Raw genomic sequence first — 24,900 nt, 5'->3', positions numbered from 1 at the left:
AGAAGATGGAAGTCCTTGAGCCCCTGCACTCATGTGGGAGACCTGGAGGAGGCTCCTGGCTTCAGATGGGTGCAGCTCCGGCCCTTGGTGCCAATTGGGGAGAGAACCATTGGATGGAGGATCTCCCTCTCCCTCTCCCTCTCCCTCTCCCCCTCCCCCTCCTCCTCCCCTCCCCTCCCCCTCTCCCTCTCCCCCTCCCCATCCCCTCCCCTCCCCCTCTCCCCCTCTCCCTCTCCCTCTCCCTCTCCTCCTCCCCCTCTCCCTCTCCCTCTCCCTCTCCCCCTCCCCCTCCACCTGCCCTTTCCCTCCCCCTCCTCCTCCCCCCTCCCTCTCCCTCTCCTCTCCCTCTCCCTCTCCGTGTAACTCTGACTTTAAAATAAATAAATAAATCTTAAAAAAAAAAAAAAAGTAGAGATCTGGGGCCAGTGCCATGGTGCAGTAGGTTAATCCTCCACCTGCGGTGCTGGCATCTCATGATGTAGGGGCTGGTTCTGGTCCCGATTGCTCCACTTCCAGTCCAGCTCTCTGCTGTGGCCTGGGAAAGCAGTAGAAAATGGCCCAAGTCCTTAGGCCCCTGCACCCACGTGGGAGACCAGGAGGAGGCACCTTGTTCCAGGCTTCAGATGCACAGCTACCGCTATTGTGGCCATTTGGGGAGTGAACCAACGGAAGGAAGACCTTTCTCTCTGTCTTTCCCTCCCACTGTCTGTAAATCTAATTCTCAAATAAAAATAAATCTTTAGCAACAATAACAAAAAAAAGTAAAGCTCTATAAACAGGTGATAGTATGCTTATCTCTTGCCTGAAGGTAAGTAAAAGTGCTGCTTCTAGAAAGTGCATTATTTAGCTTAAAATTAAATGGTCTCCATAGAACATGCAGGTTAGTGGCAGGAGGGTGTGGATCAGCCAGACCAGGAACCATAGTTAATTTTTAGCTAATAGGGAGTCAAGAGCAAACCACCCCACACACATACTTAACGTCTTTGCAACTATCTTGGGCAGGAACTGCTTGTTTATCCATAGTCTTATTCTCCCCAGGCTGTAGCTAGTGAAAGGATAGACAAAGTGAAAGATGTGTCATATCAGTCTAAGTCTGGACCTTGCTTCTGTTACAAATTCAGCTCCCAGACCTATTTCCTTGTCATGCTTGTCAATAAAATGGGAAACTTCATACTTACAGGGTTCTAAGGAGTCACATGATGTATATAAAGAGTGTAGCACCATATCTATCACATAGAAGATGAATTAGTGGCAGAAGCTTACTAACGTGATACTGTGATGCTAAGCTTATGTATCATAAGTGTTGCAGTAATGTGGGCCAGAGAGAGGTGGGCAGATGCAGGAGACAGCTGTCAGAGTGAGCAGCTGGGAGGGATAACCCTGGGTCCATCTACCACCAGCCTTCCACAGGGCCCTTTTGTACTGGGTGTTAAGAGCTCTCCGTGGATCCCTGGGATTCTTCTGAAAGATGGAAAGCAACAGTTCTCTCAGTATTGCTGATTCATGGAGGCTTGGGAAGCTTCACAAGCTATTACCATAACTTGGGAAGAAAGAAGGAGACGTTTTTGTGTTTTTGTTTTTTCATCTTTACAACAGACCTCTAGCCCTGGGCATTCATCCTTTCGCTATATACCCACTTAAAAAAAAAAAAAAACACACACACACACACACACACACACACACGTGACTGGCTGCCTAAGGCCTTCTCTTGGTTTATGTTGCTTACAAACTGAAGAGTGTCATGAAGAAGCATCCAGCCTGTGAAACTGCAAGTTGGAAGATAAATAACCCCAGCCTCCTCAAACCTCTGAGGCATAGTCCACCTGTCAGGATTCCCTTGTAGGACTGAAGCTCATTTACTCTGAGCAGGAACTTATGGCTCCTTGCCCTTCCTAAATCAATTCCAACTTTCCTGGCAGGGCTGAGACCAAGACAGGGGTCTCCGGTTTGTGTAAGTGCAAAGTTGGCGTGCACCTGACCTGAGGGGATCTCTGTAATTCTATACCCTAGGCATATCACTTTCATCACTGACTCTGCCCTGTCCTGGATCACTTCTCAAGTAAGGTATTTGCACTCAAATTAGGTTGCTTCAGGGGGACTCAACATAAGCAAATCCTGTGAAGAAATTGGACCCCGGATTCTATGCAGGGAAATCAGGCACAGAAGAAGTTTGCCTAAGGTCACACAGCTGGTAAATGGGATGGGATGGGATGGGATTTGAACCAAGGTCTTTGTGACATTAGAGCGCATGTGCACTCTGTACCGTCCTACACCACCCCCCACCTTACACTCTAGCCACAAAACTAATGATTCAATTGGTAGTTCAGGATTGGGTGGGCTCTTTTCTCACCTGTGAGGCAGATAGCCTTGACCTCAAGTTGATTTTGGCAGATGGAGGTTTGGAGGAAGGGAAGGGAGGTAGTAAGTAGATGGGAAAGTTAGTTACCAGTGAAAAGATAGAAGAGTGTACGTACTGCTGAAACCACTCGTACCCGGAAGGCAGGAAGCAGTTACTAATTTCCTTTCAGTTTCAACAGCCCTGGACTATTTGTGGAAGGCTCTTAAATTAAAAAAAATTAACTGATACCTGTTCTGTATCAGGTCTAGAACTTGGTCCTAAGCCTCCAAAAATGAATAGGAAACATTCTCCAGAAACTCACAGTACAATGGGGAAGATAAACACATAAACAGATTATATTAATAAACGGTTAAGTACAACGATACAAGGCAGTTTACTGACAAGCTCAGAACAAAGAAGGGCCTGGCCTCCCAGCCCAGCAGTGGTTCTCTAGCCCTGCCATCCCTGCCTGTCCCCATTCCCTTGTGGACAGCTGGAGACTGGCATTAGGGGCTGTACGGAAACGTGTCAGGCCTTGTCTTTCTTTGCCCTCATTGGTCAGCGGCCACCTGGTGTCTGAAGAGCACTGCTAGCAGCTGCAGTGCCTCTGCAATGGCCAGGGCTGTCCCAGCTGCCCACAACCCTCAAGTCCAGCCTCCTCCCTCCCCGGCCTTGATCCAGACCATCCCTGGCACGGGGGGCCCCTGCTTCTGAGGGAATGAACACAATTTCCAAGAACAAGGAGAAACGCTGGTCAAGGCTGTATCCTCACCCTGAGTCCTGGCAGTCAACATGAGTTGCAGCTGGGCCTCCCACATTGACTCCCAAGTAAAGGACGTCGAGAGGTAGGAAGCCCAGGCTTGGCAGGATGCTGCCTCTCTCTGCCCGCCACTTGCTGCCTTTCCGAGCCTGTATATCTGGTTCGTACTCCAAAGTGTGCAGCAGGACTGAAGTCTGCTGTGCTTTCGGGCCTAACCTTGTCAAGATTGATAGAGGAACCTGCATCCTGGTGTCTGGTGGAGGTCTTGTACTATTCGTGGTTAATGGCAGGGTTACTGCTGATGGGATAGCCTGAAGTTTTCAAGTCTGTCCACCATTTTGCCTGAAATGAAAACTGTTGCCATCTGTCTAGTCTTCTACAGACACACTTCTACACATTCAAGACTAGTTCAGCTGAAAAAAAAATATTTGGTGGGGTTGGCACTGTGGCATAGAAGGGCAAGCATCTGCCTGTAGTGCTGGCATCCCATATGGGTGCTGGTTCGAGTCCCGGCTGCTCCACTGCCAATCTAGCTCCCTGCTAATATGCCTGGAAAAGCAGTGGAAGATGGCCCAAGTACTTAGGCCCATGAACCCACGTGGGAGACTGGAAGTGGCTCCTGGCTTTATCCTTGGCCAGCCCTGACCATTATGGCTGTTTGGAGAGTGAACCAATGGATGGAAAATTCTCCCCCCCCCCCTTGTGTGTGTGTATGTGTGTGTGTCTTTCTGCCAGCATCTGGAGAAGTACACCTGTGAAGTGAACCTACTCTTTGGCCTGCAGACTAAGGCCAGACTGCACAGCCTGGCTGACACCTGTCCCACCATAGACCCTCCCCTACATGTTTAGACCCCATTCCGTAAGAGCACCTGTGTGTGTGAGAGCCAGAACTACATACACTGGTCAAGGACCCCTTCCGTCAGCCTTCTGCTCTGCTAGGCTCAGCTCCTCAACCTCCCCTGCGCTCGGGCAGTCGGTCGCTTCCTCTGTTTCCACATTGCCTCTTTCTCATTAGTACACATTTCAGACAATTGTCCAGTAGACTTCATCTCTCCCAGGTTAGGCTCCTCCAGTGGCTTCTTAGGGTGAGCTTAGTTCTCCCAGTGTGTGTAAGAGGAAGAGAGCTCCCAGCACTACAGAGGAGCTGTCTCGGCACCCTTCACTCTCTTCAGGGCTCCAACCTCCCGTGGTCATCTTTCTCAAGTTTGCACCACAGTTCTGCTTACGCTGGGCTCCTCTTAGGGCAGACTTGGAAGGCAAAGCTCCTTCCTGAATTAGCTGGTGTCTGGTAAACAGTGGCAGAGGAAGAGGGTGGGGTTTGGAGACATTATAAACTCTGGTCCGCCCCGAGTTTCACTTTGGGGAACCGGTCAAGGTCACTGGGGTGCCTCACATTGAGAGAAAATAGTGAAAATCGGAGGAGTGACCAGCTGCTGTTTCCCAGGTAAGATGCCTTCGCAGTCGAATTCCTTTCTGCTTCATCCCTAGTTCTTTTGTTCTTCCCCCTCTTTCTTGGCCCACGCCAGAGGAAGTAGAAGCTGGAAAGACCAAGCCAGCTGGTTCCATCCTCAGTAGGAGTCCCTGGGATGCCTTTCAGAAGGAGATCTCTGTGTAGCAAACTCATCGGATGCAAGCCAAGAGGCCCTTGGGTGAAATGTGTGCACAATATACATGGGTGCTGGGCGTGTAGCCATGAGGGACACACGTGCCTCCCTGCAGGGACTCAGCTGGAAGATACAGACCTAAAGACCTCTACCTAGAGTGTGCATCCTGGGGTTAGGTGGGAGAAGTTTGACAGTATCTTATCTGACCTGTAAAAGTGCTGAATAAATACTGAATAGATGAGCTGGCTGGGCCTCAAAGGGAGAGAGCTTTGTATCCCTTAGCTCTTTTTTTTTTTTTTTAAGATTTTATTTGAGAGGCAGAGTTAGAGAAGTCATCCATCTGCTGGTTCACTCCCCAAATGGCCACAATGGCTGGAGCTGGGCCAGACTAAAACCAGGAGCCAGGAGCTTCTTCTGGGTCTCCCACGCAGGGACAGGGGCTCAAGGACTTGGGCCATCTTCTACTGCTTTCCCAGGCCACAGCAGAGAGCTGGATCAGAAATGGAGCAGCCGGGACTCGAACTGGCGCCCAGATGGGATGCCGGCACTGCAGGCTGCGGCTTCACCCACTACGCCACGTGCCGGCCCCTCCCTCAGCTCTTTCTAAAGGTAGTTGCCTCAGTGACCACATTTGACCCTTGAAACAGACCTGTAATACAGAGAAGAATCATTCCACACCCCCCATTTGAAAGATTTGGAAACTGAGTATAGATACATGTGATTTGGGGGAGATTTGTCTGAAATTGATTTGTTGAATCACTCCCCCCTGCTTGCAATGTTAAAAAGCCATGTAACACGTAATCATTCTTCACCCTGTGCAACCCAACTCTCAGACCCTGCGCTAGGCACTGGAGATGCAGGGGCGACTGAGACACTGAGAGGTTATGGGGATAGCCCTCTATATGCAGAGCAAAGGCTGCTTTCTGACCACACACCACCCCTGCCCGAATCTCCCTGTCCCTTCAGGATGCGCTCGACTGATCCAGCCGGCCTCCTTCTCTGGTCGGACTCCAGTCCATTCTTACACCCTTTGAGACCTCAGACTCTCCTGACCAGCGTGTCCACCTGCTACACGGGTCCCTCTCTGGCCCTGCCTGTGCCAGTGTCACATGAGGTCCCGGACGGCAAGGCGTACTCTGCTTCCTTTAGACCCTGCATCCAGCCCAGCGAGGCATCAGGAAGCAGCAAATATGAATTAATGACAGAATGGGTGAGTGGCACTTGAAGTCAGCCTCGCTAGTGCTCGGTCTCTGCCCATACACCTGGAAAACACAGGCCTCCCGGCTGACCACGAAGCATCGTGGAGGGTCAGAAGTTCTGAATTCTGCCCCTAGCTTCCTTCTCGTTCCCTTTCAAAGGAATGAAGTTGAGGCTCTAGGTTACAGCCTCTCAGGCCTTCAATAGAGTTAAGGGCTTGACCCAGGCTGTCCCTTTTCTCCTACAGGTGGTGGCCAACACCTATTGTGAAACCACATGGAAAACTGCATTGGGAGTGTAGGGCTGCAGTCTGGAGGAGTGGCCCCAGGCTGCCCCCAGGAGGGCACGCCCCGGCCCTCAGAGCACTCCCAGCTGGTAAGTGCAGCTGCCCTTCGTGCTTATTCAAGGTTGTCAAGAACAGGACTGAAGATGCCTGGGTCACTGGGCTCACGCCCATGCTACCCCTTTCCAGCTAAGCGAGCATTCAGCCCTGACCTGGGCCTGCTCTCCTTTGAGGCTCCAAACAGCAGCCGAGAGTGCTCTCCTCATCTCAGAGGGGAAGTGACTTGAAGGCATGAGAGGACCTCGGGTAGGGCAGTCTCAGCTCCCAGCCTGTCACTCTGGCCGCCTGCTGGGGTTTCCTGGTAAAAAGCTGAGCTCCCGACCCCCACCTTCCCCCACTGCCCTAGCTCCTCCTGCACCCGCATGTCTCCGCCTGAGGACCTGGCCACCGCAGGCCAGTGCATGGAGATGAGTGGAGCGTGGTCCATACACCTGCGCTCTCACAAGGCTTTCCCTTTGTCATCTTGACCGAGGTCTGGAGGCCCTTGCCTGCCTACACCCTTGAGCAGGAAATGCTTGTGTAAGAGATTTCATGTGTTAGTCTGTTTCTTCATCAGTAAAATGGAGGGCAGTAAAGGCAAATATGCCTCTTGTCTGGTGGCTTAAAGGAGCTCACGGAGTCGCAGTGCCTGCACACAAGAGGCATCTGTGAACGGGGTCCTGAGTCATTTCCTGTAATCTCCTTAGTTTTCCGTTTTGACGTGCGCTCAACTAGGCACATGGCTGAAGCTGTAGAGGCCATACCCCCTCACTGTGTTTCAGGTCCCAGGGGGCACCCCAGACCTGGCTGCAGATGTTTTCCCCTGTGCTCAGCCCACAGCCAGGCTCAGGAGGGAGCCGTGAGCCACGGCGTCTGCCTAGCCAGGGACCGCTCCGGAGCTGCTGCTGTCTCCTTTTCACTTCCCGCCCTCTCTCCCGAGAATTCTGCGCGGGTCCCACATCTGCCCTGCTGCCTACGTCCCCCAACCTGTGCACTCTTCGGGGCAGGCTTTGGCACAGCCATGAGGGTACCACTGCGACGCCCTCATTTCATATCGGAGGGCCTGTGTTCAGATCCCACTCCACTTCCGATTCCAGCTTCCTGATGTGCACCCTGGGAGGCAGTGGTTAAGGACTTGGATCCCTGCCACCCACAATGGACACCTGGATTGAGTTCCTGGATCCTGGCTTCGGCCAGCCCAGTCTTGCTGTTCTGATCCTTTGGGGAATGAAGCAGGGGATGGGACATCTCGCTTTGTGCATCTCTCTCTCTCTCTCTCTCTCTCTCTCTCTCTGCCTTCCAAATAAATAATTTAAATCCCCTTTGGCTTCGGGGGACTTCATAGATGCCAAATTTCCCATGATCTTAGGCCCCGACTCAACAATCCGGGCCTCACCCTAGGCTCCCCTTCCCATGGCCTGAGTTTGAGAAGAGGTTCCTTAGCCACAAGTGGTTCATGCCTGCCCCCCATTCTTCCCCGACCTTTAATTTTGGCGCCAGAGAGGGTGTGGGATCGGGCTCTGCGGGCTGGGCGGCTGCCTTCTAGCAGAGCATCTCTCGTGTCAGACGCTGCCCGAGGTCCCACCCTCACTGCCTCTCCTAGTGACCCGCTTGGCTCCTCGCCCTCTGGCTGGGGCTTTGTCCCTGCGCCTCCAGGGAACAGGGAGGGGAGGCCCTGTGGCTTCTCTTGGCCAACTGTGCCTTCCCAGGCTCCCCCAGGAAAGTCCTCCCCTCCTTCTTGTTAACTTCTGCCGCCTTCTAGCCCCTCCTCCTGACCTGCACTGTACGCGGGAGGAAAGGGAAGAAAGATGTCCCCGCCAGTCCACGCCACTGACTCTCGGGGACTCGGCTTTTCCTTTAAGCACTAATAAAACACACCGCACCTCTGAACGGCACGTCACTCTCCTATCTCCTTAGCGCCTCTCATTCTTTCTTCTTTCTTTATTTATTTGCACCGATCCGAAGCCAGGAGCTTCTTCCAGGTCTCCCACATGGGCACAAGGGGCCCAAGGACTTGGGTCATCTTCCTCTGCTTTCCCAGGCCATAGTAGAGAGCTGGATTGGAAGTGGAGCAGCTGGGACTTGAACCAGCACCCATATGGGATGCTGGCACTGCAGGTGGCAGCTTTACCCACTATGCCACAGCCCCAGCCCCATGATTCTCCTCCTTGATGCTACCTTTTTGGAGCCTCTGTTTCCTTCTCTGAAACAACCTTACCCACTCCTCGCAGGTGTGGCTTCTGGAAGCAGCTGCCACAAATGACCACCTGGGGCTCCAGTTAGCATAGCTGGCCTCCTCCGGGACCTGCTTTCCAGTCTCTTCCTAAAGCAGGGGTGGTAGTGAGCTGTCCCCTCCCCCTCCTCTCTGGCTTCTGCTGGAGGGGCCTCATTATCCCCGCGCCTCCCTTCTTAGTTCACAGACGTGGGCCCGGTTTGAGACGGTGGTCAGTGCCCGGCGATTCCTGGGGGGCAGGCAGTGAGGGCCGTGAAGGGTGTAAGCCTAGGGAGGATGGAGCCCCTGGACTGGATCTGCCAGTGAGCCCAGGGAGGCTGTCGGGGCTTCTGGGAAGCCTGGGCGAATGGGTCCTCTGGGGGCAGGGCAGATTGTGCGCATGGAGGGCAGCTCCCTGGGCCCCTTTAAGCTCCTGGGCCTCTGATGGGGTGAAAACCCGGCCTTTGCTGCCCTCTGCCTCTGCACCTCCTCACCCTTTCCTCCATGCTCGGCTCAGTCCACCCTCCCCCAACCCGGCCGCCCCCTTGCTGTGCAGAAAACCCTGGATGCTCTTTCCCCAGACCTGCGTTCTTGTCCTTCATTTATTTATTTTATTTTATTTTTTATTTTTTTTGACAGGCAGAGTGGACAGTGAGAGAGAGAGACAGAGAGAGAAAGGTCTTCCTTTGCCGTTGGTTCACCCTCCAATGGCTGCCGCTGCAGCCGGCACACCGCGCTGATCCGATGGCAGGAGCCAGGAGCCAGGTGCTTTTCCTGGTCTCCCATGGGGTGCAGGGCCCAAGCACCTGGGCCATCCTCCACTGCACTCCCTGGCCACAGCAGAGAGCTGGCCTGGAAGAGAGGCAACCGGGACAGAATCCGGTGCCCCGACCGGGACTAGAACCCGGTGTGCCAGCGCCGCTAGGTGGAGGATTAGCCTAGTGAGCCGTGGCGCCGGCCCTTGTCCTTCATTTAGACACCTCCTCAGGGAAGTCTTCCTTGACTAAAAATATCTGTTTCTCTCCTGGTCATTCTTTAACTCCTAATCTTACCCTCCCATATTTATTTGTTTTGAAGATTTATTTGAAAGAGTGACGGACAGGAGGAGAGACAGAGACAGAGAGAAAGAGCTCTTTTATCCAGGGGTCCCCCCCCCCCAAATGGCTGCAATGGCTAGGGCTGGATCAGGCTGAAGTCAGGAGCTAAGAACCCCATCTGGGTCTCCCACATGGATGGCAGGGGCCCAAGCACATGGGCCGTCCTCCACCGCTTTCCCAGGCGTGTTAGCAGGGAGCTGGACCAGAAGTGGAGCAGCCAGGACTCCAATGGCTCTCTGATAGGGATGGTGACGTTAGGCTGCTGCGGGCCCTCCCTCCGTTTTCTGATAGCCACCATAGCTACGTGTACTATATATGTTTGCTTATTTTCTGTCCCCCACAGTGGGTTCTGAGCCCCCGCGATCAGGATTTGGTTGGTGTTGCGTTTTTGTGGTGCTTGCAGTAGCGTTGGGTGCGTGGTAGGGGCTCAGTCACTGCTTTGGAAAGGGTGGCGAGCCCAAGGAGGACGCCCTGGCGGTGTGGCCTCTAAATCTCATGTGTGAGCGTGCTCTGGCTCTGGAGTCTGAGAGTGGGCTAGGAGCGCCAAGTCCTTTTTTTTTTTTTTTTTTTTTTTTAAGATTCATTTATTTATTTGAAAGGGGGAGGGAGGGAGGGAGGGAGGGAGGGAGAGAGAGAGAGAGAGAGAGAGAGAGAATCTTCATCTGCTAGTTTAATCCTTAAGTGGCTGCAATGGCCAGGGCTGGGCCAGGCCTAGGCTAGGAGCCTGGGACTCCATCTGGCGCTCCCATGTGGGAGGCAGGGGCCCAAGTACGTGGGCCGTCCTCTGCTGCTTTAGTGAGGAGCTGGGTCGGAAGTGGAGCAGCCAGGACTCACACCTGCACCCATCCAGGACGTTGGTGTTGCAGGCGGTGGCTTTACCCGCCACACCACAGCACTCAGCCCCAACAGAGCAAACACTTGATCTTGAAGTCTGTTCATGCATTTGCTCATTCTTTTGTTCATTCCGAGGCAACTGGGAGGCGCTTGCTCTGGGTACTGAGGAGCTGGAGAGCAATCACTCAGTCACAGTGTGAAAGGAAGAGGCTGGGACCGGTACTGTGGTGTGGTGGGTAAAGCCACTGCCTGCAATGCTGCTGGCATCCTGTATGGGCGCTGGTTCGAGTCCTGGCTGCTCCTCTTCCGGTCCAGCTTTCCGTTATGGCCTGGGAAAGCAGTAGAAGATGGCCTAAGTCCTTGACCCCTGCATCCACGTGGAGACCCGGGAGAAGCTCCTGGCTCCTGGCTTCGGATTGGCCCAGCTCCAGCCGTTGTGGCCAACTGGGGAGTGAACCAGCGGATGGAAGACCTCTCTGTGTCTTTCTCTCTCTCTCTCTGCCTCTCCTCTCTCTGTGTACTGTGACGTTCAAGTAAATAAATAAATATTTAAAAAGAAAGGAAGGAAGGAAGGAAGGAAGGAAGGAAGGAAGGAAGGAAGGAAGGAGTAAGAAAGAAAGGGGACTGCACCAAAGCCTGAATTCAAGGAGCAGCGGCGGGGGGCGGGGGGCAGGTGGGGGATGTAGGAGCTGAGAAAGAGCCCCAAGGGAGGAGGGGGAGGAAGAGAGTGGGTTCTCCTCCAGAGTCCATTTGTGAGTCCATTTCCCCTTCCCATGATGAAATACCCAAAGCTGGGAAACTATAGAGAAAAGAGGCTTGGAAACCCAAGGACCTGGCGCCAGCATCGGCTCAGCTGTGGTGAGGACCTCGTGGCAGATGGCAGTACAGTGGCGGGAGCACCTGCTACAGGGAACATCCACAGGACAAGACAGGAAGCCAGGGAGGGGGAGGGGCCAGCAAGGACCTCCCATGAGGCCCCACCTCTTAAAGGCCCCACCATCTCTTCCTATCCCCACACTGGAGACTGAGCTCCCAAGCCGTGAAAACCTTTGGGGGACATACACCACCCAGAGCCCAAGCAGCAGGACCCTTCTGACGATGTGGGAGCCAGGCGCGGGCTGTGAGAGGCGAGAGGTGAGGAGTGGGGTGAGCAAGACCTGGAGTGGCCAGCAAAGCTTGGCGAAGCCTCCGTCAGGGCTCTGCTCAGTCCTCAGGAAGCTGGGGGACCCGAAGGCAGGGCGTGAGCTGAGCAGGAAAGGCCTCTTCCGTGGTTGAAGTCGGGTGGGTGGGGGAGTCCGGCTAGTCCGATGGGGCCCCTCCCAGATGTTGGCCTGCTTCTCCCCAGGTGCAGGAGTGCCTGCAGCAGTTCCAAGTGACAAGGGCACAGCTGCAGCAGATCCAAGCTGGTCTCCTGGACTCCATGGAGCAGGCACTGAGGGGCCAGGCCAACCCTGCCCCTGCGGTCCGGATGCTGCCCACATACGTGGGATCCACCCCGCACGGCACTGGTGGGTGGCCCAGAGCAAGATGGGTAGGGCGAGTCTTGGGAGAGGGAGAGGTTGCTTCTTCCGGCCCCTGTCTCGCAGGCTGGACTAGCCTGCCTGTCTGTGCCCTGCTTGCACCCTAGAGCAAGGCGACTTCCTGGTGCTGGAGCTGGGAGCCACAGGGGCCTCGCTGCGTGTCTTGTGGGTGACTCTCACGGGCGTGGATGGGCACAGGGTGGAGCCCAGGAGCCAGGAGTTTGTGATTCCACAAGAGGTGATGTTGGGCACCGGCCAGCAGGTGAATGCTCACTGCCCAGCCTCTTGGGCCTGGGGCCCAGCCCATTGGCCAGGGGCTCGGTGGGCAGAGCTGACCCCCATACCTGTCCCACAGCTCTTCGACTTTGCTGCCTGCTGCCTGTCGGAGTTCCTGGATGCGCACCCTGTGGGCAATCAAGGCCTACAGCTCGGGTTCAGCTTTTCCTTTCCTTGTCACCAGACGGGCCTGGCCAGGGTGAGGGAGGGGCTGGGCCAGCGGGTAGAGACGGGCTGCAGCCTTGAAAAGGCTCCTGGAGAAGTGACCTGGCTTCTCTGCCCACAGAGCACCCTCATTTCCTGGACCAAAGGTTTCAGGTGCAGTGGCGTGGAAGGCCAGGACGTGGTCCAGCTGCTGAGAGATGCCATTCAGAGGCGGGGGGTGAGTGGAGGGGACAATGGGAGGCCTGTGCGTGCTGGCCCGGGCCTGGCCTACAGAGGCTGTGTCTGTGCTTCCGGGAGACCATTTGACAGACAAGGAAGCTGAGGCTAAGAAAAGTCAAATCTGTGTTTAGGAGCTTTGCCTAAGGACACAGACATGAAAAGACTTTGAGCCTGTCCTCAGGCCCTCACAGGCTGGTGGGGAGAGCATGTCCTGTATAGGAGGTGTGCTTGGACATCTTGGGGAGCACTGGGGATGAAGTGCCTCTCCTTGACCAGGGACAGGAAGGAGCAGTTGGCCTGGTGCTTAAGCCGGGCCGCGGAGGCAGCTGCGGGCTCTGAGAAAGGCGCATGCGCAGTCTGGCTGCTGGAGGCAGGCGCATCCATCCAGACCACCATGGGGCTGTGCAGAGTGAGCCAGGCCAGGATGCAGGGGAGGCAAGCAGGGTGGCGTCTTTAAGGAGGTGCTGACTCAGGGCCCTTGTCCCGGGCCTGTGGGGAGCACGGGGGCGGTGACTGAGCGTGGGAGCCACTGGGAGCTCAGGGGCCTGAGTTGGAGGAGGAAGAAGCCGAGGGTGGCCCAGGAGGAACCTCCTAGAGGGTGGGGCCTGAGTGGGAGTGGTGCACAGGGGTCGCCATCAAAGCCCAAGGCCCTTGCCTGCCCCCACCCCACCACCCAGCCCCCGCCCTGACCACATGGGCCAGCCTCAGCTGCTGCCCTCTCGGTCTCCCAGGCCTCCAACATCGATGTGATTGCTGTGGTGAATGACACCGTGGGCACCATGATGGGCTGTGAGCCGGGGGTCCGACCCTGTGAGGTCGGGCTTGTTGTAGGTGAGCTCTGCCGCCCCGGGGCGGTTTGGGGTGACAGCTGTGGGCCTGTGGCTGCCTGGTGGGCCTGCCCTCATGGGGCTTCTCCTTGCCAGACACGGGCACCAATGCGTGTTACATGGAGGAGGCCCGGCACGTGGCAGCACTGGATGAGGACCGGGGCCGCGTCTGCGTCAGTGTCGAGTGGGGCTCCTTCGGTGATGATGGCGCCCTGGGGCCGCTGCTGACCGCATTCGACCACGCCCTGGATCTTGAGTCCCTGAATCCCCATGCCCAGAGGTGGCTAGCAGCGGGGGTGGGGGAGGGGATGGGGGGCTGCTCCCTGGGGGGCCCTGGCCATACCCAAAGAAGAAAGGACTTTGAGGTTCTAGAACCCAGGGTTTGCAACCCTTGGCCCTGCCCCCACCCCTGACTCTGGCCGGCTCCGGCGGAGGTTGGGGGTAGCTGAGTCAGGGGGGTCTCGGCAAATGCTCATTGTTTGCTTCTGGGAGCCCAAAGAAAAAGCTCCCTTCTTCCTTGGGGGCTCTTGGCAGAGGGGCCAGGTGGGCCGAGGGCTTAGGAAGGGCTGTACCTGGCCGCCCTGTGCCTGCAGGTTTGAGAAGATGGTCGGGGGCCTGTACCTGGGTGAGCTGGTGCGGTTGGTGCTGTCCCACTTGGCCCAGCGTGGGGTCCTCTTTGGCGGCAGCTCCTCCCCTGCCCTGCAGAGCCAAGGCAGCATCCTCCCCGAGGACGTGGCTGCGATGGAGGAGTGAGTGGGGATGCCGGTGACTGGGCCTGGGGCAGGGGGGTGGGGTGATGCTCTGAGCCCAAGGTTAGCGGCGGGGCTTTGGTGGGATGGGGAGCTACTGGGGACACTTACCAGCACTCTGTCCCCCACAGCCCCTCCGTAGGGGCAGCCCATGTCCTCACGATCCTTCAGGGCTTGGGTCTGAGCCCGGAGGTCTCGGACGTCGAGCTGGTGCGAAGCGTGTGTGCGGCCGTGAGCACGCGGGCCGCCCGGCTGTGCGCCGCTGCCCTGGCTGCGGTCCTGGCCCGCCTCCAGCGCAGCCGGGAGCAGCAGATGCTACAGGTCACTGTGGCCACCGGAGGCCGGGTGTTTGAGTGGCACCGCAGGTATGGTGGAGACATCTTGTGTCAGCAGGTAGCACGAACCTGTGTGTGATTGTGCGATGCACCCAGGGTGCCTTCTGGGATCCAGTGGGCGATCAGCGGGTGTGCATAGTAATCAAGTAGAGTAAGAGCCAGCTGGGGATCAGGGAGACCCGAGATGAGCAAGGAGACAAAAGAGGCTTCTCTCGATGTGTGTCCCTGGGGGCCACGGCTGGGCATGGCACAGATTTAGAGATGACTGGTTTAAAGTGATGGGGGCCAGGGTGTGGGCGGGCCCTGAGGTCTGCTGCTGGGTGGGTGCCCCCCACCCCGTACTTGTTTGCAGGTTCCACAGCATCCTGCAGGAGACAGTGGCGCTCCTGGTCCCCGAATGTGATGTCTCCTTCATCCCCTCTGTGGATGGGGGGGGGCGGGGTGTGGCAGTGGTGACTGCCGTGGCTGCCCGCCTGGCTGCCCACCGGCGCCTGTTGGAGGAGACTCTGATGCCGTTCCGGTTGAACTGCGAGCAGCTGGCAGGAGTTCAGGCACAGATGCGGGAGGCCATGGCCAAGGGACTCCGGGGGGAGGCCTCCTCCCTCCGCATGCTGCCCACTTACGTCCGGGCCACACCGGATGGCAGTGGTAAGGGCCTGGTCTGAGTGGGAGCTGGGATGTGAGCTCCTGGCTGGCTGGGCGGGGCGGAGGGTAGGGTGTCACAGAGGGCTTGGGGCTAGAACCACCAGCTCCATCCTGGCACTGAAAGGGCTCCATTCCTACAGAACGAGGGGACTTCCTGGCCCTGGACCTCGGGGGCACCAACTTCCGGGTACTTCTGGTGCGCGTGACTGAAGGAGGGGTGCAGATCACCAACCAGGTGTACTCTGTTCCAGAGCACGTGGCCCAGGGCTCTGGGCAGCAGGTACCCCCAGCCTGGGCTCTGGCGTCAGAGACAGGGAGGGGCCAGGGGCCCCGCCCAGCCCTCACCCAACCCTCACCCACCCCATCCCACAGCTCTTTGACCACATCGTGGACTGCATAGTGGACTTCCAGAGGGCTCAGGGTCTGAGCGGACAGAGCCTCCCCCTGGGTTTCACCTTCTCCTTCCCATGCAAGCAGCTCGGCCTGGATCAGGTGAGGGGGGTGGGGCCAAGAGAAGTAATCCCCAGGGGGCCTCCCACCCACATTCCTGGAGGCCAGGGAAGCATCCCAGGGCCGGGGCCGTGGTGGGCCACACTGCTGGCCCAGACGGGCACCCAGCTTCAGTTTCCCCAGACACACATGGCATGCCCAGGGCCGGGGTCCAGGGCATCTGGGAGCAGTGCAGGCTGAGATCGGGGCTGGCCGGGGGACACTTTGCCTGTGTCAGCCGTCGCACTGCTGTGCTGGCCTGGGGGTCCCAGGGAGACAGTGCCCATTGCTGTGTCTAGAAGGGGCTGGGAGTTGCAAGTCTCTTGTCCTCTTTTCTCTTCTCTTCCCTCCCTTGCTTGTTTCCTTCTCAGTGCTTGGCTCCGTGTTGGGTGCCTGATTGGGGTGGCACAGGGACAGACACAAGTCCCCACGCAGCACACAGCTTGGCGTGCCCATCTGCAATCATGATGAAGTCGACGCACACCCCTGATGCTTGCATGGGAGACGGCAGCTCCCGGGCCTCGAGCCCAGGCTCCCAGGATCTCCTTGCCTATAAAGTCCTTTGTGTGTGCACAGAGCTCGCAGCCCCCGGTGGCCCCCACTGCATTCACAGACTCCTGTGGTCTAGACAGCCCCGTCCTCATCTACCCCAGCAGGCTGCCAGCGGCTTCCTCCTCCGGCCCACGACCCTGCTCTCCTTCACACGGGCGGCCTTTGGCCCATGCACCTCTATTCTGGTCTGCTGCACCCCAGGCTGAGGGTACTTGCTCCTTTCTGGATTCCTTGTGGGTCGTCGGAAGCAGGCGTGACTCACTGCAAATCCAGGCACGCCGGAAAGATGGTCCCATTAACTGCCTCCAAGGGTTAATTTCTGTGTTGAGCTTACCTCCTCTGGAGGGGCGGACACTGAATGTGGGGACCCCTTTCCTGAGGTCAGGCTTCCTTCTCCACCACCGTGTCCTTGCTGTGCAGAGGAACTGGGACATACCCAGGCCCCCACTCTGGGTGCCCCCCGCCCTTCCTCTCTGGAGCCTCGACACCCCCCTGGGCATCACCTAGGAGGCGAAGACAGAGATCTCCTGTTCTTGGGATTCCCCAGCTCCCTCTGGCCCCTCCCCCAACCCAGGGGAGGCGGATGCTTTTCCCTGGCAGCCCCCAAACCCCTGGGGCTGACTTCCTTTCCCCTCTGCCTCGCCTTTGCCATCCCAAGGAGTCTTGATCTAGTCTGGGATGGGCAGCTTTGCTGTTAGTCCTAAACTCTCACACTACTCCCTCCCATTCTCCTTCTCACCCTGTTTTTGTAAAGATTTTTATTTATTTATTTGAAAGAGTTACAGAGAAAGAAAGAGGGAGAGAGAGAGAGAGAGAGAGAGAGAGAGAATCTCCCCTCCACTGGTTACACCCCAGATGGTCACTATGGCCAGGCTGAGCCAAGTTGAAGCCAGGAGCTTCATCCAGGTCTTCTGTGTGGGTGGCAGGGAATCAAGCACTTGGGCCATCTTCCACTGCTTTCCCAGGCGCATCAGCAGAGAGCTGGATCGGAAGTAGAAGCAGCCGGGACTCGAACTGGCGCCCATATGGGATGTAGGTGCTTTAGGCGGCCAGCTTGGTCCGCTATGGCACAACACCAGCCCTCATTTCTGGTTTTGAAGCAGTGAGGGTAGCTCCCCCTAGCTGCTGGGGGGAAACGCTGGTTACTGTTTCTAGAACCTCCTGCCCCCAGGATTCGCCCACCTGCCGTCTGTGCCCTCGCTTTGGGCACAGCAGCCATCTCTCCCGACGGCTGTGACGCCCTTCCAGCTCCTCTCTGAGAGGCAGCACCTAAGGGAAGGATGCTCCTCGGCCAGCCCAGCCCCGGCTGCCCGGCCCCTCCCACCCTACCCGGGGCTGTGGCTTTTCCCTTCCTCCCGCACCTGTGTCTGGGACACACGAGTGACTCTCCCATCAGCCCAGCTCCGAGCCCTGCTCTGAGGATTCCTTCCTGTCTTGCCAGCTCTTTCTGGAAGGGCGGTGTCTGCTGTCTTCCGGCCTGTGAGCCTTCTCCGTCCTCTGCGTTGCCAGTTCTGTTCGTTGCTAACCTGGTTACTGAGGGCCTTTCCTTTGGGGCAAATGTCTTTAAATGGCCAGCCCGTCAGACCACCTGAGCCTCCCTGAGCTAATAATGGGAGACGTAGGTCAGATCGTTATTAATGGGTTTCTTCACACTGAAAACCGCCTGGGGAGTTGGGAGGGGGCGGAGGGCAAGGCCTGTGACCACAGCGGCAAAGCCGGCGAGGGCTCCTGCCGGGAGGGCGGAAGTGCAGGCCTCGCGTGGGCTGTAGGCTTTGGGGAGGTGGAGCGAGACCTGAAGGAGGCCTGTGGTCTCCTGTCCCCCTGGTTCCCCCCGCCCAGGGCATCCTCTTGAACTGGACCAAGGGTTTCAACGCCTTGGACTGCGAGGGCCGGGATGTCGTGTGTCTGTTGCGGGAAGCCATCCGGCGTAGACAGGTGGGAACTTGCCTCAAGGGGTATTTGGTGGGGGTGGGGGCTTCAGCAGGCCTTGGAGGAGGCAAAGGGTTCCCTGCTTCATGAGAGGAGGGGGCCCTCTGTGGTAGAGACCTCTGGGTCCAGCACTGGTTGCTGTGACAACTGTGTTGCCCAGCAACTAACCACATCCTTTTGTGTACAGGCGGTGGAGCTGAATGTGGTTGCCATTGTCAATGACACCGTGGGAACCATGATGTCCTGTGGCTACGAGGACCCCCGCTGCGAGATGGGCCTCATTGTTGGTGAGGGGGGGCATCTCTTCGTGCCCCTGCCTCTTGATAATTGTCTGTCTCCTGTGGATTCCTCAAGTTGCGCGTTCCCCTGGTGTTGCCTGACCCGATGGGGCCCGGGGGAACACTCCGTTGGGCTGGGAGACTGGAGTTTGGGTGTTTTGCGCGGCTCAGTTCCTGTGCTCCGTGTGCCCATCTGGGCTGAATCTGAGCCTTGGAGCCACAGGGATGTGGGCGGGAAGGCCAGCTTTGCTGTTCCCATGGCATGACTTCAGTCCCTTCACCCCTAGATGATGCAATGACTTCTGCCTCAAAGGGTCAGGGGCGAGGTGGAGATGAGAGGAGGCAGAGAGGGAGTCGCAGGGCCTGGCTCAGGGGCCACACTTGGTGTTGGCCCCAGTGATCTATGAGGGTCCTTGGACACTCCGAGGTTCCAAGTCTTCAGTGAGCACCTAGCAGGTGGCCACTGGGGGCTGAACGGAGGGACAGTGAGACACAGAAAAAGGGAAAGGTCCCGGCTTCCTGGAGACAGGAGGTGAGCCCAGAACAGCCCAGAGAGGTCAGGGAGAGCTGACTCTGACTGCACACGCACATGGGGTCAAGGCCAAGATCAGAAAGGAACAGGTCTAGGAATGAGTGGGCCTTGAAGAGAGCTGATCTGGTTTCCTGGGCACATCCACCTGAGAGCGGGAGGCGCATGTACACGGCAGCCCCCGGGCGACACGGAATGTCTTGAACGCAGGGCCTGGCATTCGGAGACACTGGCTGCCGTGCAAATAAGCAGCCGGCTGGGGTGCCTGAGGTGGCACCGGCCAGAAGCCCGCCTGCACGTGCTGGAGAGCCTTCCCTAGCCATGCCCTCTGCCTGGATTGCCTTTTCCCTTTTGTGCTTCCTAGAGTCACATACGATTTCCTCGCTGAGGTGTTCCTGGGAACACCTGACACCTCTCTTGCCCTTCCGTTTGGGCCCTCAGAGGCCAAGCTGACTCGGTTCATTGCTCTACTTCCGGTCTGACTGGGGTCCCTGGTGTCTGATTTTTGCATCTTCAGCTCCTGGCCTTTGCACCTGTTAGTTTGATGATGGGGCCTCTGATCAGCAGAGAGTAGGGGTCTGTCTCCGGGAAAGGACGTGGCCAGTGGACATGGTGGGGGACACTCTGGGCGTGGCATGGCCAGCACACTGGGAGTGATGCTGCCAGAGCCAGTCTTGGGGGCTCTGAGGGCTTGGTGCCCGCAGAGTCTGTATGAGGGACATGGGACCAGCACCGGGGACGGGATGTGCATGTGGGAAGGCAGCGAGGCAGGGGAGTGAACCCAAATTTGTCACCTTGTGCTCACCCCGTGGGGCCCCTGCAGGAACTGGCACCAATGCCTGCTACATGGAAGAGCTCCGGAATGTGGCCGGCGTGGCCGGGGACTCGGGCCAAATGTGCATCAACATGGAGTGGGGCGCCTTTGGGGATGATGGCTCCCTGGGAAGCCTCAGCACGTGCTTTGATGACAGTGTGGACCAGGCATCCATCAACCCCGGCAAGCAGAGGTATAGGCCGGGGCTGGGCAGGGGTGGCACTCAGTGATCGGTGCTGGTGCCGGAGCTGCTCGCGTCCCTTGTCCCCATCTGTGCAGGTTCGAGAAGATGATCAGTGGCATGTATCTAGGGGAGATCGTGCGCCACATTCTCTTGCATCTAACCAGCCTTGGTGTTCTCTTCCGGGGCCAGCAGACCCAGCGCCTTCAGACCAGGGACATCTTCAAGACCAAGTTTCTCTCTGATATTGAAAGGTGCCTGCAGGCCTATGCTGGCTCCTCCCCCTCCTGGGGGGATGGGTCCCACTATGGGGGGGGGGATGCTGGCTGGTGGGGGGCATGGGGGAGGGGAAGATAAGTGACGTCTCCAAGGGGAGCTCCCGCAGGAGCCCGCCTCTCTCTGTGCTGTCTTCCTCTCCCGCCCCCCAGTGACAGCCTGGCCCTGCGGCAGGTACGAGCCATCCTAGAGGACTTGGGGCTGCCCGTGACCTCAGATGATGCCCTCATGGTCCTGGAGGTGTGCCAGGCTGTGTCCCGGCGGGCTGCGCAGCTCTGCGGGGCGGGTGTGGCTGCCGTGGTGGAGAAGATCCGGGAGAACCGGGGCTTGGAGGAGCTCACCGTGTCTGTGGGTGTGGATGGGACCCTCTACAAGCTGCACCCCCAGTGAGTCGGGGGCGGGGGGTGAGGGCGTGGGCGGGGCAAGGGAGGCCTGTCCCGGTGGAGCCCGGCTGGCCTGGGCTCACCTCAGTCCCTCCCCTTGCCAGCTTTTCCAGCTTGGTGGCAGCCACAGTACGGCAGCTGGCCCCTCGGTGCACCGTCACCTTCTTGGAATCAGAGGATGGGTCTGGCAAAGGTGCAGCACTGGTCACCGCCGTTGCCTGCCGCCTTGCCCAGACAACCCGGGTCTGAAGGTGTCTCCAGGAACCACAGAGTCACAGCTCCAACCCTGCTGGACTGGGCCTGTCCCTCAGCCAGGCCAAAGCACCCAGGACTCCCGGAGCAGCCCGAGTAGGACCCCAGTGGCCACCTGGCCTCACCCTAAGGGAAGCAGCACTTGGGTTAGCAATATATATATATAATTTATTTACATTCACGTCTGCTAAAATCCCTACGCGCCCCGGCGGCCGGGCAAGACTGTGTACATAAGGCCAAGTGTAAGTGCGCGAATGCACTTAAGACAGAGTCAGGACACGAGCTTCACACGACAGGGCCCCGCACAGGGGCGCTGGCCAGCCCCGGAACGGGCACGCCACGGCACACACACTCGCCATTGTACAGCCCGGGGACTCCATTGCATATTCACACGCCCCGCCAGGCAGGACACCTCGAGGCTGGGGGCAGGGGAGAGGCAGGGAGGAGCCGGCAGGTGGCCCCGGCTGCGTGGGAGGTGGGCAACGTGTGAGGCAGATGTGTACAGACACTGGGCGTGAGAGTTGTGAGCAACCTCTGGGGGTCCAGCATGGGATGTGTGTGTGTGTGTGTGCGCGCATGTGGGGGGGGGCAGAGGTGTGTCTGCATGATCCGGGAAGGGGTGCATGTGAGATGATCACACAGGGCATGCGTGGGCACATGCCCGTGTGCTGATCATTGTGCCTGAATCGAAGGGGCTGCCCCCATCCGGCTATGGCCCTCGATCCCCGCAGGCTTGGAGCCAGGCCCCTCAGATGCGCCCCTACCCAGCAGGCACAGAAATGTTTGCATAAGGTCCAGCCTAGGCAGGAGGTCCAGGGCCACGTCCCGAGCCCGGCATGTGCATGTGTGCCCGTGTGCATGCGGCTCCTGGCCAGGGCCAGGAGGAGAGGTAGCATCACACGAACATCCACACACACACGGGCTGGCTGGGCCCGGGCCGAGTGTGAGCAGGTGGCTGCGCCAGCCTGGCCAGGCAGGCCGAGGAGGGGGCTGGGAGTTTGGGCAGGGTCTGAAGGGGCAGCGTTAAGGGACAACCTTGGCCAGGAGGGGCAGGGGCGGCCTGTCCCAGCAGCTCTCCCTGGTGTTGAGGGTAGGGCCCCGTCCGGCTCTGCCCGTCCCTGGCGAGTGCCAAAGCTGGTGAGAGTGTGTAGGCGTGGCGGGTGTGGCCGGCCTCAGCACTCGGCCTCCGACACGGTGAAGAGGCCGGCCTCGGGCTGGCCCAGTCCGGCCACGGCTGCCGCGAGCTGGCTGAGGTTGCCGTTGGGGAAGTGCCGGGCCTCCCACAGGTTCAAGATCATGGCTGTGGGGCTGGGCTTGGAGGCGAAGAAGCTGAGATGGCTGCGGAGGGGAAGGGAGCCCGTCAGCGGGGCCCCCCCAGGCTGTTACCACCAGTTCATGTCCCGCCCCAGGGCAGGGCCTCTGAGCCCCCCAGGGCTCCCGTCCACTCCGCCCACTCAAGTTCAGTGGCCTCTGCAGCCCCTCCCTGCCCGCCCGCTGCCTACCTGTCCAGGTGGAGTTTTTGGGCCAGGGTCCGCCAGTCGGCACCCCGGCTGCAGGGCGGGTCCAAGCTGGTAATGATCTTTTGCCGAATGAGGAAGGGGATCTTGAAGGCACTGGGACCCACCAGGGCTGGGACCCCCCCTTCACTCTCCAGAGCCAGCAGCTCAGCAAACCTCGTGTCCTGGAGTGGCAGAGAGGAAGGGTCTGTTAGGACTTCTCCTGCCGGGGGGGGGGGGGCTACCACACCACCCAGTGCGGGCCCTGGGGCTTCCTGGTCAACGCCCCTACCTCGGTCCTGCTCACTGGGTCTGTGTCAGCGACACAGCTGGGGAGCAGGGTGACCGGCTGGCCTGAGTTCCAGCCCTCTCCACCACCTCCCTCCCCACACCCCCTGCCTGCCCTCCCCAGTCACCCTGTACACACTCCTCCCCCACCCACCTTGGTGATGTTGAAGTTGATGTTGAAGCTTTGCCCGTCGCCCTCCACCTGCCACACCCACACCTTGCAGGCCAGGTCACTGGTGCTGGGGCTGACGCGCTCCAAGGTGAAGGTGCAGTGCAGGTACTGTTGCGTGCCATTCCAGATGTGGTAAAAGGGGATCTCCTGGGCGGGCCGAGAGGAGAGGCGGCGGCGTCAGGTGCGCCCAGCCCTAGGCTCGGGAGCGCCGGCCCCAGGGTCAGCTCTTACCTGGTAGCTGACCAGGAGCTTGCTCTTCCACAGGGAGCTGGGCACGTCGTGCACAGACAGGCGCAGGTTGTGGTAGCTGTCCTTGAAGTGCAGGAGGCGGGGCTCCTGGATCAGCTGTCCGCCCAGCTGCTTCTCCAGCTGCACCACCTCCTGCAGTGCCGGGGGCAGGGTTGGGGTCAGCCAGGCTGGGGGCTGGAGGGCCTCCCCCCACCCCCGCCCTGCCCCACCCCATGCCAGGGCCGGCCTTACCTTGAGTGCATCGTGGGTGTCGTGTAGGCAGTAGACTCGGATGTTGTACTCAAGGGAGGTGCAGGCCACGGGGGCAAACAGAAGCAGCTTGAGGCGCTTGGCCGCCGCCACGCTGAGGGCCTCGCCCACCAGGGCGAAGCGGCCCAGCTGCTCAGTGAAGACGTAGCAGGCGCCGGCCTCCAGCTGGCAGTAGTAGAGGTGGGAGGGTGACTCCTCGCCCAGGTGCAGCACATCCTGCAGGGGGCGCCCGCGAGGCGTCAGTACCGGCCTCAGGGGCTGGGCTGGGGCCACACAGCTGCACAGGACAGGGAGGCCCAAGCTCCCCTCAGAGGCCCATTCCCTGCTCACCTCCCAGCTGCCCTCGCACGACTGCTTTTTGAGGCGGAGGCTCCAGCTGTCGGGGCTGGGCTCCCCGCAGTGGTCCATGGCGAGGATCACAGGTCGGGTGAGCAGGACTCCGGGGGGCCCGCAGCTAACGATGGGACTCAGCAGGGTCTGACAGCCGGCTAGGGGCAACCTCAAGTGGGGAAATGCGGGTGGGGAGGGAAAGGCGTCAGCGGCCAGCACCAGGGCTGGGGGTGGGGTGACGGAGCTCACACCTGCCCCTTCCCCGGCCACCCCTTGCGCCGCCGCCCCACTCATGGCACACCTCACATCCTCGGGCTTGTGCAGCGTGAGGTAGATCTCGTAGATCTTTCCCCGGGGGATGGCATCTGGGGGGATGAGGAGGCTGATTCCTGAAACGGAGCAGGAGGGGGGCGCTGAGCCCGCTGCAAACCCAGTCCCTCTGGCAGCCTCCCCAGGCCTGGGCTGGGGACGCCGGTGTTGCACCAGGAGTGCCGCGCTGAGCCACCACCCACACAGGCAGGAAGCTGAGCTGGGTGCTTCCAAGAGCAGTGGAGGGAACGCTGGCGGGGAGAGCCTGCCTCGCCAGCCCGGCACCTTCCGCTGCAGGCAGTGTGTGGGACTTGGGCACGCCCTGCTTAGACCCTTCTCCCCCTGGCATTAAGGCCCTTCCGGTCCCACCCCACTGTCTTTCCAGCAGTACCTCCAGCCCAGTCTGTGCCATGTCCTTGGTGGTTCTGGAACCGTGCACCTGCTGCCCTGCCCAAGCTCCTCTGCAGACCCTGCCACTGCCCTCCCCCTGCAGGTGGCGCTGGGTCTGTACAGCGCCACTTGGCGTCTGCTGGCCTCCCCTGTCTGGGCGGCTAGCAGGTGCAGCGGGGGGGGGGGGCACAGCAAGGACAGGGACCAGGGAGTCGCTCTAGGGGTGGTGACCACAGAGCCAGAGCGGCAGACGCCGAGGAGGGCCATGCCTGGACTTCACTAAAATGGGGTTTTGGTCAACAACAAAGCCCATGTGCAGTGGTGCCGCCCTAGGGCTGGTGACATGGCCACTGTCTCAGTTTGCTGAGGGTCAGTATGGTGGCCCTGGTATGCCAGGCAATCGCCGCACCACATGCCTCTCAGAACGCAGCCTGTGGTTAATCGATGTATGACTGTTCGCAGTGGCTGCTCCTTTCGCTAGCCCACGCTGGCCCCCCTGGAACCCACTGCAAGTGGGGGTGACAGCCCCAGACTCCCCCGGGGGTCTGCTTCCCGTGGGGGAGGTAGGCACACAGTGAATGCTAATGCCACAGCGAATCCCCCATCACACGCTCCCGAATCCCGCAGCCCCGCA

The 24,900-nt window shown here is 58.9% G+C and overlaps 2 protein-coding genes across 4 annotated transcripts in view; one reads left to right on the top strand and one right to left on the bottom strand.

Annotated features, from left to right (window-relative positions):
• The first annotated feature begins 4,373 nt into the window (after positions 1–4,373).
• HK3 (hexokinase 3) lies at positions 4,374–20,964 on the top strand. Of its 2 annotated transcripts, XM_008255450.4 has the most exons (20): positions 4,374–4,542; positions 6,147–6,274; positions 11,388–11,498; positions 11,710–11,872; positions 11,992–12,146; positions 12,240–12,359; positions 12,447–12,542; positions 13,276–13,375; positions 13,468–13,651; positions 13,965–14,120; positions 14,252–14,485; positions 14,808–15,103; positions 15,241–15,380; positions 15,473–15,592; positions 17,981–18,076; positions 18,258–18,357; positions 19,701–19,884; positions 19,971–20,126; positions 20,301–20,534; positions 20,636–20,964. In XM_008255450.4, the coding sequence occupies exons 2-20, from the start codon at positions 6,176–6,178 to the stop codon at positions 20,778–20,780; spliced, it is 2,889 nt and encodes a 962-aa protein (XP_008253672.1). In that variant the 5' UTR covers positions 4,374–4,542; positions 6,147–6,175; the 3' UTR covers positions 20,781–20,964. The 2 variants fall into 2 exon arrangements, with proteins under 2 accessions (XP_008253672.1, XP_002710489.1); XM_002710443.5 differs by lacking the exon at positions 11,388–11,498 and having other exon boundaries at positions 4,381–4,542.
• UNC5A (unc-5 netrin receptor A) overlaps positions 20,931–24,900 on the bottom strand; it is a 59,122-nt gene continuing 55,152 nt past the window's right edge. For both annotated transcript variants that reach the window (XM_051844458.2, XM_051844459.2), the window contains 7 exons: positions 23,869–23,956; positions 23,568–23,736; positions 23,220–23,453; positions 22,971–23,120; positions 22,722–22,886; positions 22,286–22,464; positions 20,931–22,121 (listed from right to left, as the gene is read on the bottom strand). In XM_051844458.2, the coding sequence (XP_051700418.1) occupies positions 21,956–22,121; positions 22,286–22,464; positions 22,722–22,886; positions 22,971–23,120; positions 23,220–23,453; positions 23,568–23,736; positions 23,869–23,956 (1,151 nt within the window). In that variant the 3' untranslated portion in view covers positions 20,931–21,955. The remainder of the gene's footprint in view (positions 22,122–22,285; positions 22,465–22,721; positions 22,887–22,970; positions 23,121–23,219; positions 23,454–23,567; positions 23,737–23,868; positions 23,957–24,900) is intronic.

Source organism: Oryctolagus cuniculus, chromosome 6, assembly GCF_964237555.1.
Source record: "Oryctolagus cuniculus chromosome 6, mOryCun1.1, whole genome shotgun sequence".
NCBI classification, from domain to species: domain Eukaryota; kingdom Metazoa; phylum Chordata; class Mammalia; order Lagomorpha; family Leporidae; genus Oryctolagus; species Oryctolagus cuniculus.
This window is presented reverse-complemented; position numbering and strand designations above follow the sequence as displayed.